At 39.9% G+C, this 17,577-nt stretch overlaps 1 protein-coding gene across 5 annotated transcripts in view; it reads right to left on the reverse strand.

Moving 5' to 3' along the window:
- Window positions 1-17,577, reverse strand: part of Hipk3 (homeodomain interacting protein kinase 3) — a 66,804-nt gene that overhangs the window by 34,696 nt on the left and 14,531 nt on the right. For all 5 annotated transcript variants that reach the window (XM_052183120.1, XM_052183118.1, XM_052183119.1 and 2 more), the window contains exon 2: window positions 11,299-12,397. In XM_052183120.1, the coding sequence (XP_052039080.1) occupies window positions 11,299-12,395 (1,097 nt within the window). In that variant the 5' untranslated portion in view covers window positions 12,396-12,397. The remainder of the gene's footprint in view (window positions 1-11,298; window positions 12,398-17,577) is intronic.

Consider the following 17,577-nt stretch of genomic DNA (forward strand, 5'->3'; position numbering starts at 1 on the left):
AGAAAGGAAGTGACTTGCTACAGGTGACACAGTAAGTAAAGACCCAGAATCATAAGCGTGAGTTAATATAGTAACATAACTTCCTGTGCTTACTTAGCCCATCAATCCTACGCTCTTGTTCTGTTTCATGACTTGAATTCAACCCTTGTCTAAAAACAGGATATTTAATACCTCATGAACTACGACAATAAATTATTAAAACATAGTATTAATACATTATTATTATTATTAGAATATAGTTACATTCCTTTATAACCCTAAATTTGACAACAGTTTCTTAAATTTTAAGTCCCAAGCATGGACAACAAAAGAAAAAATATAAAAGTACACTTGTTAAAAAGTAAAAAGTAAAACAAATAATTTTGTACACTATCAAAGGTGGCTAGAGAGGGACTAGAGACATGGCTCAGTGGTTAAGAGCCTTCTTGCTCTTCCAGAGGACTTGAGTTCACACAGGGTGGCTCACAACCATCTCTAACTCCAGCTCCAGGAGTTACATGTCCTTTTTTAGCCTCTATGAGCTAGTCATGAAGAACAAGCCAATAAGCAGCAGCACTGCTCCAGAGACCCACCATCAATGCCTGCCTCCAGTTCCCTGCCTTGAGCTCCTGACCCGCCTTCCTTCAGAAGCGCTTCTTTCAGCCATGGTGTTTTATCACAGCAATAGAAATCCTAACTAAGACATGCATAAAATAAATCCGTCTGTGTGTGTGTGTGTGTGTGTGTGTAAGAAAAAATTACAATGCAGAGGTCCAGACCAGAACAAAAACAAGACACAGAAAAAGGTGTGGCAAAATTACATGCAGGAATATATCAGAGTTAAATCAGTAGGATCTGGTCACACAATAGGAAAAAGAGACATCAAAGGCTTGCTTCTAAACCGAGTTATGGCGGCACACACATTTATTCCCAGCACTCCATCACTGTTGTTCAACAAATCTGAATCTCAACTTCCTGTTCATAAAATGCAGATGATGTTACTATTTTTTCAGCTACTACAAGGGCCAAGAGTAATGATAAACACTTTAGCTCAGTGATGAGGACAAAGCAGTCAAGAAACGTCATTATTTTGTATTCTTATTCCCCACATTTTAAAAAAGTACCTACACAAAACACAAAAAATCATATCTATACTTTTTAATGTTGTAAAAAGCGGCTAAACCATTTCAAATTTTGTGAGTTTGTTTACTGAACCTACTCATATGAAAACAACTTGGGCAGAAAGGTATTTTCTCCCTTTTTAAAAAAGACTTGTAGGCAAGGAAGAAAAAAGAAGGCTATGAGAGGTCTGGTGCACCCCAGGGCTCGGAATGCCATTGGTTGATTCTCCTCCATCCCTTCCTGGATGCTGAGGTTACAGCGCCCAATACATAAAACTTGGGGACCAAACTCAAGGCTTCCTGCATGTCAGGCGAGCATTCTACAAAAGGCCACCTTCATGTTACGACTGTAAACACAGAACAGTGTAATATATAGGAGGGGGTAGAATATCTTTCAGCAAAATGCATATACCTACTACCTTAAAATCTTTCCCATAAAAATATGAAAGTATACCTGTGAGGTGAAGGTTTACACAAGCAGGCTCTCTGACATCTGAAAATTATAGCCATAATAGGATTGTTTTAAATGAAGCGTAAACACGTTCTATGAAATTATAAAATAAAACCACAATATAAAGGGAAAAAATGTTCCTAATTTGCTACATTCTTGCTAGCTTTTAAATTTTTTCGTATGGCTAAAGAGATGGCTTAGCAGTTCAGAGTGCTTTTCCTGCTCTTGCAGAAGACCTGACTGAGTTCAGTCCCCAACTCCCTAGCTCACAACCACCATCTATAAATGCTAGCTCCAGATCTGGTAGCTCTGCTCTACTCTGTGCAAGCACTGCATCCATATGCACGTGCCCAGACACAGATACAGAATTTTTTTAAATATAATCTTTTAAAAAATATTTTGAAATTTAAAAATAAAGTGAAATAATTTTCAATTTTATGGAAATATATACAATTTTGTAAACCAGGGCTTTCACAAAAGATTTTTTTTTCCTATTTAATGCCAAAGTTTAGCGCATATTGGAGTCTGTCTGAGTAATACAAGCTCACCTCACCAGCTGACACCTAAATTATTCACCAGCACAGAATGACACTCACTCTTCCATAGGAACACATTTGTTAATAACATTCAGGGAACTAAATTCCAGCCACTGGAAGATGCTGAAGACAGAGAAATAAATAGGCATATATGCTCCATATCCTCATGACAGTCACATCCATGAGGCTAGATGTATCTTTCCAATAGTGCTAAAGACAGCCTATGGGTGATACTGACAGCCTTTGAAATCATAGGCTTTTATTGACTTGAGTTAAAGGCCATCATGAAAGTCTTCTTTTAACCTATGAGTGACTATAAGAGGTACATGTAATTTTAGCATAGAGCCTTTCAAGCCTGAGAGAACCTGACTAGTCAATCCAGCTTACAGGGCATTATGTTTATTCTGCATTTTATAGCGACCATGTGCAGAATTAAATGGCTATGACGAAGCTTTAAAAATGCCCTGACATAAATGGGCCTAAATAGTGCCATTGAGCATTCAGACATTAAAGCTTTGTTCACTCGTCCACACCTATAGGACAAGAGGGCAGTATATCCATTTACCTACTTATGGTTAAGAAGGTATGGTTAAGTAGCCTCCTCGTTTATAAAGTCTATGACAGAAATTTAAATTCAGAGTTTCCAGTAGTGTCCTGAATTTTGCATCAACTCTATTATTTAGTCATCGTCCTCCTCTTCCTTTTCTTCTTCCTCCTCCTCTTTCTGGTTACTAATATTTTTTGAATCATATACAAAACACTGTCATTATATAAAAATAATCCAAGAATCAGACAAGAGTTAAGTGTGACCATGAGGTATGAACACTCAACAAGGGGAAGATTACATGGGAAGGATAGTTTTTTTTTTTTTGTTTCATCTAAAGAAAAAAATCTAATACTCAATATGTGTATTAATTCAAATGCTCCTTTCAAATGATCATTATTTTAGAACATGGTCAATTCATTCTCCTTCTTTCTGTAGCTTTTAGTCCCGTAGGTACAATACTAAAAGAGATACTGTGAAATATTTTCCATGGCACAGTCCCCAAGGGCAGTGCTCTATGTAAGCAAGGTACAAATAATGTACTAACACTTCAATACTTTTAGAAAAAAATAAAATATATATACTGAATCTGCACATTCACCAGTATTCTTATGGTAAGCAGGCACTACATGAATGAACACAGAATGTGTTCAATTTCTGCTGGACATTTTAACAATGAGAGATAGCTAGAAACAAAGAGCGCACAAGTGAGCTCAGCAACACTTTCCTCAGGAAAATATGAGCCGGATGCCAGTCAAACAGTAAGAGAACGCTTTACGGCTATCAGAATAGAAGAAAGGGGTCCGGAGCGATGGCTCAGCAGACAGGAGCACTACCTGCTCTTCCAGATGGCCCAGCTTCCATTCCCTGCACTCACATGCTGCCTCACAACCACCTCTAACTCCAGCTCCAGGCAATCCAATCTTCTTTCAGCCTCCTTGGCACCAGGTAGACACCAGGTACATAGATATCCATATAAGCTAAACACCTGTGTTAGTTGGGGTTTTACCACTGTGAACAAATACCTTGACCAAGGCAAGTCTCATAAAGGATATTTAATTGGGGCTGCTTTATGGTTCAGAGGTTGAGTCCATTATCATCAAGGCAGGAACATGGCAGCAACCTGGCAGGCATGGAACAGGAGGAGCTCACAGTTCTCCATCTTCATCTGAAGGCTGCTGGTAGAAGACTTACTTCCAGGCAGCTAGGGTGAGGGTCTTAAGCTCACACCTACATTGACATACCTATTCCAACAAGGTCACACCTCCTAATAGTGCCACTTCCTGGGCCAAGCATATATAAACCATCACAACACACGAAACATAAAATAATAAATTTTAAAATGTTTTTAAAGTTTGAAAAAGAAAAAGGAAAAAAGAAGAACCATCGGGGATGTGGAAAAGTTGGGTTCCAGATATATACTATTCAAAACTGTGAAATGTTATGGAAACATAAAGGATCCTCAAAAATTTCAAAATGGATAATATGAGCCCAGCAACTAAAGGAGGAGTCTTGAGAAGACAGCTGCCCACCATGTTCATAGCAGCTACTCAGACGAGCTTTCAGGGGCGTCTGAGTGACAGGATGAGACAGAGAAGTGGTTTCTAGGAGTTGAGATGACGGGATGCTGTCCAAAGAACACATGAGATATGCAAAATGAAAATGCCCGAAAGACCTGTCACAGCGATGTTGTATTCAATACTATGAAGGCTGGACGAGACCTATCTACTTTTACATTAGGTGAATAGAAGAACTATTTCCCAGAATAGGCTGATAAGACTACATGGTGGGAGAAGACCTAGTACCTACGAGTTGTCCTCTGACCTTCACACTCATACTGTGGCACAGCAAGGACCCAATAAACAAAATACATGTAGTGAATAATAGTAGAAATTAATCATAATTTCTGTACTAGTCATGGTAACTCATGTTTGTAATCAGCACTATGGTGCTAAAGCAGGAGGATCACTGAGAGTTCAAGGCCAGCCTTGGCTACATAGCAAAAACAAGTCTCAAAAGCCTATTAAAATTTTAAATTTATTAAAATATTGGCGCAAAAGCACTGGAGAGATGGCTCCGTGGCTAAGAGCACTGGCTCTTGCAAAAAAAAATGTGGGCTCAATACCCATCACTCACACCTAACCATCTGAAACCCCAGTGCATATACATGCATGCAATCAAACCATCCATACACATTAAATTAAATAAATAAAAATCTAAATAAGAAATTCATTAGCTCTGTTTAAAAAATATAAAAGATATATGCCCCATATCACCTTTAATCCCAGATCTTGGGATCCCAGCAGAGGCAGGCAGATCTCTGTGTATTTGAGGACAGCTTGGTCTACAGAGGTAGTTCCAGGACAGCCAGGGCTACACAGAAAAATCATGTCTCAAAAAAAATTAACTAATTAAAAATAAATATTAAAATGTAAGCTCAAGAAGGCAATGTGTTTACAAATATAATCTTTGGGTTTTCCTAACACAAAGGGACAATACTGACCAAGGGTGTCCAGGGTAGAACATATATAGAAAAGAATTTTTGCAAAAATAATTTCAAACTATAGCTTTTAGAACTATCACATGTAATCGTCAGGTGTGGTGGCACACACCTTTAATCCCAGCACTTGGGAGGCAGAGGCAGGTGGATTTCTGAGCTGGAGGCCAGCCTGGTCTACAGAGCAAGTTCCAGGACAGCCAGGGCTACACAGAGAAACCCTGTCTCGAAAAACCAAAAAAAATAAAATAAAATAAAATAAAATAAAATAAGAAAGAAATATCACATTTGAGGCCAGCAAGATGATAAAGGTACAGAAAGATGCCTAGACATTACATAATATAACCCTCACCTACTAGCCACACCTCCCAAGTTCAAAGCAAGTATTATCAATCAGAAGGTCTAAAATTAGCTGGGCAAGGTAGAGGAGCACGTCTGCAATCTCAGTACTCAGAGATGGAGGCAGTTCATTTAGGAGTTCAAGCTTCAATCACACAGTAAGACAAAAAAACAGCCTGGGCTACGTAAGGCTGTTTAAAGCCATCAAAATAGCTGCCCATTAGGTGGTTAGAAAACCCCTAACTTTATAAGTTATATCTGTTTATAATTCTAAAGCTTTAAATAGTAACAAAGATGGGTGTAGTAACTTATGCCTTTAATCCCAGCATTCCAGAGGCAGGGGCAGGTGGATCTCTATACATTCATAGTGACATCCAGGAGAGCCAGACATAGAGACTCTATCTCAAAACAAGCAAACAAAACAGAATGAAACTCAAGGTGTCAGAACCAGATATACCAGTATGTATTGGTAGCTTTACTATATAAACCTTCAGAAATGCAGAGCAGAGATACATGCCATGTATCTTCTAGTTTGACCACCAGAAGGCTCTGAGAAAGTACCACTATCTTACCAATACATACACTTGCATTAGCAGATCTTATTTTCTAAATAACCGTTCTCAAGAAAAAAGGAGAGGTAGGAGGGGGGATGATAACTTTAATCCCAACAACTGGGAGACAGAGAGAAGCAGATTTCTGTGAGTTTGAGGCCAACCTGGTCTACAGAACTAGTTCCAGGCCAGCACAGAGAAACCAAAGGAAGGAAGGGGAAGGGAAAGAGGAACAATGGGGAGGGAGGAATGGAGGGACAGAGGAAGGGAGGAAGAGAGAGAGAGAGGGAGGGAGGGAGGGAGGGGGGGGAAAGCCCTACTGAGAAAAGACAATCCCAGGGCTGAGGCTACTGAGTACAAGACAAGTCAGAACATCTTGTGCCAGAAAGCAAGCACCTAAGGCTGACATCACAGCACAGAGGTGGGATTAGGTTAAAGCCAGGCCTGGAGCAGGCAGTGCAGCGAGTCCCCGCCTCAACTCTGTGGACAATAGGTAAAATAAGTTTATCGAAATCTATATTTAAGGAATGTCTACAAATTATTATTATTGTTGCTGCTGCTGCTGCTGTTGTTGTTGCTGTTGTTGTTGTTGTTGCTGGCAAGTACCTACCTACTGAGCCATCTTGCGGCCCCAAAATATCCTTGTAATCTAAGAGTACACTGAACTACTTAGGGCTAAACGGGCTCTGTATCTGAAACTGTGTGAGTGAGTGTATGTGTGTGTGTGTGTGTGTGTGTACACAAAAACTATGTGTAGGAAAACTAAGAAAATAAAATGTTAGTATTTTATATATCTAAAATTGTTTCAAACTAAAAAAATTAAAATTGAAATAAAGTAAAAATGCACTCTCTCTTAAGTCCCTCACTTTCTCCTATCCAGCTGCTCAAGCTACACATCAGGCTGGGCGGTCTCTGTGCTGGCCAGGGCACCCAGCACAGTGCACCCCACTTTAGAGGCACTGAGTGACTTAGGAAAAGACTCTAATCGCGGACAATTCCATTCTTTTCACTGGTAACTGACTCACCCAACACTAGGGATCTGTGCTACTAGTAAAGCACGCTACGACATGGACAACCTTGGTTGGCGGTTGAATGGGACAGGAAGATGAGAAGGCTGGAGAACAGCGGTGGGGTGGGTGGGTGCATGAGCATTCTAGAATTGATTCATCAACTTACAACTACGACTACAATCAAAGCCATGGAATTGTACTCTTTAAATGAATTAAGCTCAAGACCAGCCCGGGCTACAGAGTGATTCTTCCACCATTCTAGGCTTATATAGAGAGTAAGTCTTTCTCCTCCTGCTCCCTAGCCCCCAAATTGAAAGCAAGAGGTAAGAAGCAAAGTAAAATAGATAAAAAATGCTTTGAAAACAAAAATGAAATGGTGCAGAAGCATTCTAAAGTAACCTACCTGGGTTTGGTGGCACACACCTAGCACTTACGAGTCAGAGGCAGGATAGTCACATATTTATATGGCCAGACTATCTATATAGACTGTACCCAGGCCTACATAGTAAGACCCTGCCTCAAAAATAAAATAAAATAAAAATCAATAAAGTAACCTCTATAAAGTTTCAATCACAACAGTTCTTTCTATAAGCCTTAATTTTGTTAGAATTATGTTACCTTTGATACTTCTGGGTCCAAAAACAAATGAAATGTGAGTGTGCCCTAAAGAAGAGCTGCTGTCTCACTCACTCCTCATCACCCTACCGTTCTGTATGTACTACCACAGGAGTAACAAGGAGCCTCCTGCCCACCACAGTTGAGGCTAGAACCACACTGGGTGAGTGCTCTCACCACGTTATACCCTCATTCCTACGGAGCATGCACTACCTCAATGGAAATTATCAAGTCCAATTACCACAGCAACATGTATTTCCTTCTAAGCAGGTTACTTTATAGCCCACTTTCCTGTCTCTGCTCTGAAATAGCTGAGACCCACAGGCTAAAATTCTATATTTAAAAAAAAAAAAAAAAAAAGAACGTTATGACCTGAATATTGCCACCACACCTCATAAGTGCAGCACCTTCTGCTGCTAAAGCTTTCCACATTCAAAAGCCCTCCGTGTTCCTGACAGAAACCACTCAGGCAGCTGAATTTAGAACATGCTGACCTTGAGCAAATCAACGCCCTTAGCGTGTACTCTGGCTTCCATCAGGCAGGAGCTAGACAGCCTCACCATCTATAGTAGTCAACTATCTCTGGCCGCTGCCCCTGGCTATTTTAAGATATCCCTACTACATTTGTGTTGCAGAGTTTAAACGGGAAACACATGAATCTGTGCCTAAATCAATCCTTTACCTTAAAAACTAGCATATACATATATTATCCACATCTTAAAATATTTATTATACTACCATTTAATCGCATAGAATCGTTTAAACAGAAAAATCAAGTATAATCCAATTTCTAAGTAACCCTGTCATAAGCTGAGACAGAAGCAGCAGGACTCCAAAAATGATGTGCTAATTCTGAAATAAAGTAATATCTAGCTACCATTTTCATATAAAAATAGACCAGACTCAGTACAATCTAATTAAGAACTACACTGCATTTTTGTTGATCTATCTTAATATTTACTAACTATTCTACCTCTTAAACCTGCCATCAAGTCCATTTTCAGTACTTTATGAAGGTATAATCATCCAAAACATAAACATGAGCGTTTATTTATTGAATACAAACTTCTGGGTTGTTTGTTAAAAACAAAACAAAACAAAACTCTCAACACACAGAACCTGTGACTAATTTTAGCTCTGTACAGTTTCTGAAAGCCAGGTAAATATTAACCCAAACTCAGAATTATACTTAGAATTTATACTTAGCAATTATTCAGAATTTTCTTCCTTTCTTAACATAAAGGTTAATATATTTGCCAAGGCCTAATGCTAGAAAGCAGGATCATTTTTAGGTTGTTTTTTAAATGATTCTCTTCTGAAACATTTAATATCCAATAGAAATTCATTCTCAAGTATGAAATGTTTCTGTTTACTCTCCTTCCAAACATTTCAGTCATAAAAAGGAGACTAGATATCACATAGCACAGAATCTGACATGGAAATAGTGCAGGACCCAAATATAATGAACTCACTCACTAACGAGTGAAGTAAATACAGGGCGTGAGCTGGAGCCGGGTTTACATAATTGCTGGCTGGCTACTGAAAGGTCGAGCCCAGTCTGTGACAGAAAGGACACGCCTTTCTATGCAACGGAGTAAGATTTCAAAATCTTTCTTCCACAGAGAAAAAAGTCAGCTAAAGTTGAATCTAACGTTTCAATAAACTAAAATGAAAGGAGCAGTTAGGAAGACAGAGGATCAAGTAAATCTTAAGTATATGAAAAGATCTGCTACCTGGTGCAACAGCAAATCATCCATCTATTGAAAAGGTGGCTTTAGTGCCATTTTGGATTTGCCTTTTCATTTTGTGTGTGAGTGAGTGTGTGTGTGTGTGTGTGTGTGTGTGTGTTTGAGACAGAGTTTCACTGTGTGGCCTTGGCTGGCCTGTAACTCAAAAGGCCCATCTGCTTCTGTCTCCCCCGTATAGATTAAAGATGTGTACCTCCAAATCTCACATCTAAACAGTTTTAAAAATAGTATTCAGCAACTCTAATACTAGACATAATACAATCCAAAATATACTAACAATAAATCAGACTACATTTCCTAATGTAGTCAATAAGCTTAATTATGACGGAGTTACATGAACATGGAATTCCTTCTGATAACCTATTAGTATAGCTAAGGACACAGAGTTGCTTTCTATAGAAGCTGACTGACTGGCTTCTTATCTATGCACGGTATTACAGCATGTTTACAGAAGACTAATCAGCTAAACCAAAAGTAGTACAAAGGCAGATGTGATACCCCAAAACTGCTACCCCCTTGTCAGGTCAAAGTTTATAACCCTCCTATTGTAGCAACCTCTGAGCACAGCCTGCACTGCCATCTGCTTAGTGACTTGTGAACAAGCACTCCTCTTCCAGTGCTGCCTCTGGACCTGCCTACACCGTGCTAGCACTCTAGACTACCCCAAAAGCACCTCAGCATTCACGCTGAAATGCAAACAACATATTCCCCAACTTAGGAACTGGGGATTCAAATTATGAACTCAAAGGCATTTTCATACTCACAGAGGAACCTTACTAAGCATTAGCTAGCAACTGAGACTACAGTATAAGTCTAGCATTACACTAAATCTTGACAACGGAACCTCTGTCAGGAGCTTCATAGAAATTATTCCTGTCTTCAAATTTTCCCACACATAACACCAACAGTAAGATATCACTACTCATAGCATATAGATTGAAAAATTCATTGCAGCTATGTACATACATGAAAATCAGTAGGTAAAGACATTTGCCACAAAGCCTGATGACCTGGGTTCAATCCCAAGGACCTACATGGTAAGAGGGAAGAAACCAGACTCCCACAAATTATCCTCAGACTTGCACATGTTCACCATGGCATGTATGCATGCAAGTGCACAATAAATAAGTGTAAAATAAATAAATGTAAAAAACAAAATTGAATGCAGAAATGTAAAAAACAAAACTTTAAAAACTAAAAATTACTTTTTCCAAGCACTGAAATGCTCCAAGAAATATACAGAAACTACTTTTAAAAACACTTTCCAGCATTTAAAAAGGCTTGTGTTTCGCTGGGCGGAATCCCAGCACTTGGGAGGCAGAGGCAGGCAGATTTCTGAGTTCCAGGCCAGCCTAGTCTACAGAGTGAGTTCCAGGACAGCCGAAGCCACACAGAGAAACCCTGTCTCAAAAAAAAAAAAAAAAAAAAAAAAAAGACTTGTGTTTCATATTATTTGTGCATCATTCTCTATCTCCCATTAATAATAAAAATAACCAGACATCTCCAGGTGGTAGTGGCCCACACCTTTAGTCCTAACACCTGGGAGGCAGAGGCAGGCAGATCTGAATTTGAGGCCAGCCTAATCTACCGAGTGAGTTCCAGGACAGCCAGGACTATATAGAGAAACCCTGTCTTGAAAAAAGCAAATCCAAAAAACCAAAAAACCACAAAAAAAAAAAAAAAAAAAAAAAAAAAAAAGCTATCTTTAGCATAGAAGTAGTGGAGATTTCTATTGTCCTTAACTAATTTTATGCCTGGATTTTCACATCTTTTACAACCTCAAACCTGAAGATCTTATTGATTTCCTTATTTAACAGAAGAAGCAGTCTCTCATCACACACACATTATCAAATTTCACTTAGCAGAAACTCAGCATTTGTTAGGTAGCAAATGTATTTGCTGCCTACCTGTAGTAGCGAGACTGCAGATACGTTGAGCAAACAGTCTTTGATACATGGCTGGCCGATCCAAAGTCTATCACTTTAACCCTGTATGGCTGTCGAACAGGATCCACCAACATAATATTCTCTGGTTTGAGGTCAGCATGAATTAAACCAAGACTTTTTAATTTCTTCAGTGCAGTGGCCACTTGCTGAAGAACAGGCCGAATCACCTTCAGGGGCAGGGGACTGAATTTATTCTGTTTCAGGAAGTCATACAGGTTCTGCTCCAGCATCTCAAAGACTAGGCAGGTGTGGCTGCGGTGCTGGAAGCACTCATAGGCTCGCACAAAGTTATGCTCATCGGCGTTCTCTGTGCTGAGCCTGGCTAAGATGCTCACTTCTATCTGCCCTTGGCGTGCATACGAAGGGTGATTCTTCAAAATTTTAATGGCTACAATTTCATTTGTCCCTCTCTTCCAGCATTTGACAACCTGGCCAAACGTGCCACGACCAAGAAAATCCAGGACCTCATACGTGTTTTTCATAGAGCATAAGACTTCATGCTGCACTAACTGATAGTCGCCTTCCCCGCTGGTGCAGTTCTGTTTCGATCCTGTGGTCGCTGTCACAACTGTCACTGGATTTCCCATGTTGGTTTGCAACATTGCAGGAAGTATGGACAGTTCATCGACTATCTGCATCGCGCCGCTGTGATTATCCAACTCCTCACTCTTGCGCTTTAACCCGCATCGCTGGGGACCTTCTAGGAAATGTAACCTGTTCCTCCACACCACGGCCCGCGGTGCCTCCACTCCAGCCTGCTGCGCCTGAGCTGCTATGACCTTTGTAGCACCGGCAGTGTCTTTGACAACAATGGCACCTGCCTGCAATGAAAAGCTGTGTCCTCGAGGTTTGGTAAACGGTATCTTTGTCTGGAAAGCACTACCCTTCGTGGAAGGATGAGGATTTCCAAAGCTTCTACCATTCACGTGGATCTGAGGATAGGTTCTTTCCTGGAAAACACAACCGCTTGGCTCTACTTTGAGTTTCTTCACACTACAAAAGGCACTTGACTGAGTTTGATAAACATACGGTGGGTAGACCAAGACTTGTGAGGCCATACCTGCAAAAGAAAAGGGGGAATAAATGTCAGTCGGAAAACCAAGTTTCCCTCAACTTTAAACTAGGAAGAAAACGTTCGGGGTCAAATTCATAATATGCTAAAATAATATAATTTTAAAATTCCATTTAGACTTTTCCCCTAGGAGGAGGTAAGATCTTCAATAATTCTATATTAGTTCTTTAGTATTTTAGTAATTTGGAGAAAGTTAGTGAACATCTAAATAGCCAGGATATGCAGCAGAAACTGAGCTAAGCATTTTCCCTGTGAAAGGAAAAAATACAACTCCCTAAACAAGTGGCACACATGTGGCAAAAATATTCTCTCACCAAACTATAATTAATGAGCCAGCAGCTCAGGAGGCAGCTCAGCAGTAGGAGCACTTGCTGCACTGCACACGCGTGAGGGCCGGTGTTCAGCACCCTGCAACTGGAAGAGCTAACTGTGGTCCCTCGCATCCCTGCAGCTCCAGTACTGAGAACTGAGACAGTACTGCTGGGGTTGCTGGCTTCCAGCCTCGATAAAAAATGGGAGCTCCACACTTAGTCTGAAAGGATAATAGGAGATACCTGACATCTTGCTCTGGACTCTACATTGCGCACTCTGATACATGCATACACCTCACACACATAAAATTATGGACAGAAACAACTATGTGTGTTATGTATGTGCATACAGGGATTAATTTAAAATTTCACAAACAACTCTAATCCTATATTCTACTTACCAAATACCCTTTGATCTTAAAGGGCATTCATTACACTATAAAGACAACTTAATGGCTTTCTATCCAGTTCCCTTCATCCTACCAAAGTTCCCAAACATTAAATGATGCTTTATGGATTTTATTCTTACTCCATCTACACAGCCATCAAGCATGCAGTGGTTTTATAAATACTATCTGACTCTAGTGTAACACATACAAAGGGGGATTTAATGTGTTACTGGCACGGTTGACTTTTCTCCCTATGACGTTATTTTTATGAACTTAGAATTCATGTAATATACAATCCAGCAACTGCTAATCCATATATACAAACTTGACACACACAAATAAATCCTTAGTACCACAGAGCAAAACACATTAATTACAATTATTTAATCTACCTCCAACTAGTCTATCATATAACAGCATACAACAAAAGTCAAAATCATCACTTGAGAAAAGCATTGATTACTAGTCCATGTTCTTTCCTTGCACAAAAAGTCCCACAAGTTCTCTTTAGTTATATCCTTCTCTGCATCTACCCTTGACCAAATAATGCAGTGCTTTCTTGCTCATGTTCTCATGAAACACATACCACGCACCTCCAAGAAGAGCAAGGCATTGACATTCAGAGTAACTCCCCACTCCTCTCCTTAGAATCAATCACTGACCTGTAACTGTCAGTATGCGCATATCCTTCACATGAGATCTGAATCAGTGTCTAGGACATAAAATTGATGTTCAATAAATTTTAACTTCAAAATATCTTTAGTAGGCCAAAGAGATGACTCATTGAATAAAGCACTTGGATGCAAGCATGGGAACCTGAGCTCATGTAGAAGGCTGGGCCTTCAGACACAGGCTGGCCGGGCAGTGGGGTGAGGGAATAAGGAGGACACTCACATCCTCCTCTGTGCACATACTCACATGAGCACACACTCATGCATATATATATATACATGCAAATATACTGCACACATATATCACATGGACACACAAATTACCTTTATTCAACCCAATTTTAAACTCTGCACTGTTGTTTCATATTTTAACATATCAAAACTATCAACTGTTTTTATCTCAGAAACAATTACCACAGTATGCAATATCTATAATATTAAAAATAACAAATGGGGAAAAATATTAGAAAGAGCTATAACCGAAGGGGGAATAACTATGCAACTGCTTACTGAATGCTTTATAATATTTGGCTTAATGATACTGATATCTTTCCAATTGCTCTTATGATCACTCAGGGCCAATGAATAAAGGCATTTGCTGCACAAGGCTAGCACCCTGAATTCAATACCCAGAACCTACAGGAGCTAGATGGAGAGAACCAACTCCACAAAATTGTCTACAGACACACACACACACAATCATGCATGCACCCACAAAAATAAACAAAAATTAAAACAAGAAAACCAAAGCTCAAAGGGACGAACTGGTCTCAAAGCTACGTTTTAAAAAAAAAAAAAAAGTAAACACACGATCCCTGAGATAAAGCTTCCAAATGATACTAATTTTTAAAACACCTATATAATCCATACCCATAGATCCAAAATGACAATTATAAAAATCACGTATTAATACCAGTTGCTGTATACACAACAGTTACTGAACACCATGGAATCCACATTGTTTTTGTACAACATTATGCCTTATTTTTTCCTTGTAATATAAACTAGGCTGCACTCTGCAGCTATATTCGTAATGTCTTTGCCTTTAGTTCTTATCAGCAGACTCAGGAATGGGGTTTTGAAATACCACCTCTTTGACAGTGGCAGCTACTACAACTGCTACATAGGAGCAAGCATCATAAAGGCTCCTAATGGAGCAGCCATTAAGCCTTTATTTCTCAGGCTTATTCACTTCACAATCTTTGTAGCTGTGGTTAGCTTAAAATTTACAGCAATCCTCCTGCTTTAGAACCAAGTAAAGAATTCCAAGTGTGCACAGCCACACCCAGCTCTCATCTCAGGTGCTTTGTTCTGAATATTTATGTTTACAGACTCTTAAAATTTGTACATTGAACCAGAAGTAGTGGCGCATACCTTTAATCCCAATATTGGGGTGCAGGTGGCCCTTTGAGTTAGAGGACAGCCTGCTCTACAGAGCAAGTTCCTGGACAACCAGGGCTACACAGAGAAATCCTGTCAAAAAAGTACACTGAAACCTTCCCTCCCCACCCAAGTGTACTCCTAGAAGCTAGGAGGCTAAGGCAGAGACTGGCACAAGCTCAAGGTCAGCCTGGGCTACAGAGTGAGACCCTGTCTCAAAATGCACAGGGGGCTTTGGGTTGACTAGGCTGCGAGTGCTCCCTTCATAAATGGGGACTCGAGGAGCTTGACTGCCCCTCTACCATATGAAGTCACAGCTAGGTGCTGTCTGTGGAGCAGAGAACAAGCTTTCAACAAGTCCTGCATCTGTTAAACCTGCTTTTCCCTTTCTTCCTCATGGCTCCACTGCCCTTGACACAGAGAGACTCTCGGCTTTTACTGATTACTCTGGCAGGAAGGGCCTAGTGAATGAGACTATCAATGTCTTCTCTACAACCAGAGAGGTTATCAATGTTTTATTAGTCTGATTCTACACCATCTAACTTATATGCAGCAAGAAGGTTTGGTCTAGCTATCTCAGTTAAATTCTGTTTAACAGTTTTATCATTTGAGAGCCAGCAAGATGGCTCAGTGGGGAAGGCAATAACCACCACACTTGATGACTCACACAGAAGCAGAGCGCCAGATCTCCTCTGACCCCCACAAGCATGCCTCCACCATACACACACAATTCTACAAAAAATACTAGATGCTGGACACACTGCAAATACCTTTAATGCCAGCTCCTAGGAAGAAGAAGCAAGCAGATCCATTATTTGAGGTAAGCAAGGTCTACAAGATAAAATCCTGGATAGCAAGACCCATCTTAAAAACAAAAGTTCTAGCCAGGCGGTGGTGGCACACGCCTGTAATCCCAGCACTCTGGGAGGCAGAGAAACCCTGTCTGAGGTGTGTGTGTGTGTGGGGGGGGGGGGGATCCAAAAAAAGTTGTGGCATTTCAAAATGTTTAACAGAGTTTTAAGTTCCTAAACCTTCATTGTGACTCTAAAGCCTAGAGAAATTGCTGTTGTTTCTGATATCAATAGATTTTTTTGTAGAAGAAATTGAAGATTGTTAATTTGGCCTTCATTTCTAAATTTAAAATTTTGTACACAAAACCAAAACCAAACCCGGTATGGCAGCACATGGCCATACTCTCTACATTTAGGGAAGTGGAAACAGAAGAATCAGGAGTGCGAGGTCATCTTCCAATACATGGCAACTTTGATATGAGACACTTTGAAATTTAAAATAAAATGCTACTTGCTCCACTGTGCTATAGCTGCTGTGTTTCCTACAGACAAAAACAAAACTGGGTAACTATTTCAGTTCAAAGTAGTTATCAACCTCACCACACACCATGGAAAAGAAAAAGAAAATAAACAAACAAACAAACAAAATTTAAAAAAAAACAAGGAAGTTAAGAAGTTAGAAGAGCATGTACTTTGATTTTTGGTTTGGAGGGCTGGGAGGGTGGGGGGGCCGGCAGGGAATGCTGTCCCCGTTCTGAGACAGAATCTTAGCATGTGGCTGAGGGTGGCCTTTAAGACTCTAAGAGGAGGTTCCTCATGGGGGGAGGGAAGGCAGTAGAGCTGCCTCTGGTTAATGATTCTCCAAACTGTACTCCAAGAATGAACACCTGTGGTTTAACATGAGACTTTTATAATGCTGTATTTGTCTTTCATAACATTTCACTTAAATTATTCTCCAAATAAAGCACACCCTTTCCTTCAAGGGGACTAATACAAATTTTTCGTATTTCCACCTATCTACTCCAAAGACCATAAAGTCAAAAGAAATCTGAGTTTCTAAATGTCTGAATGCTTTGGGTATGTGTGAGTGCCCCCACAGACTTATATTTTTATCCCTTTCAGTTTAAAGTGCATGCTACATTTTTAACAAATTAATCATCAACCTTTAAATGAGAAACCAAAGATACAAAAAATACATACTATGAAGAGAAAAAGAATATACTGTAGCTGACAAGTTTGACTTTACTCATCTGAGTGGTCCATGCTTATAAGCCCTGGAACATTCCAGGTAAAAGCAGGATACAGAGTTAAGGTCATCCTTAGCTACATATCTAGTACCTATCTAATCCAGACTAGCCTAGGCTATATGAAATACTGTGGTTGGCAAAACTCAAGAGAAAAATGGGCAATGATACACAATAGGTAAGTCACAGAAAGAAAATGCAAGCCAAAAGACATTAAAAAAAAAATTCCGGCCGGGCAGTGGTGGCACACGCCTTTGATCCCAGCGCTTGGGAGGCAGAGGCAGGCGAATTTCTGATTTCGAGGCCAGCCTGGTCTACAGAGTGAGTTCCAGGACAGCCAGGACTATACAGAGAAACCCTGTCTCGAAAAAACAAACAAAAA

Source organism: Apodemus sylvaticus, chromosome 5, assembly GCF_947179515.1.
Source record: "Apodemus sylvaticus chromosome 5, mApoSyl1.1, whole genome shotgun sequence".
Classification (NCBI taxonomy): Eukaryota; Metazoa; Chordata; class Mammalia; order Rodentia; family Muridae; genus Apodemus; species Apodemus sylvaticus.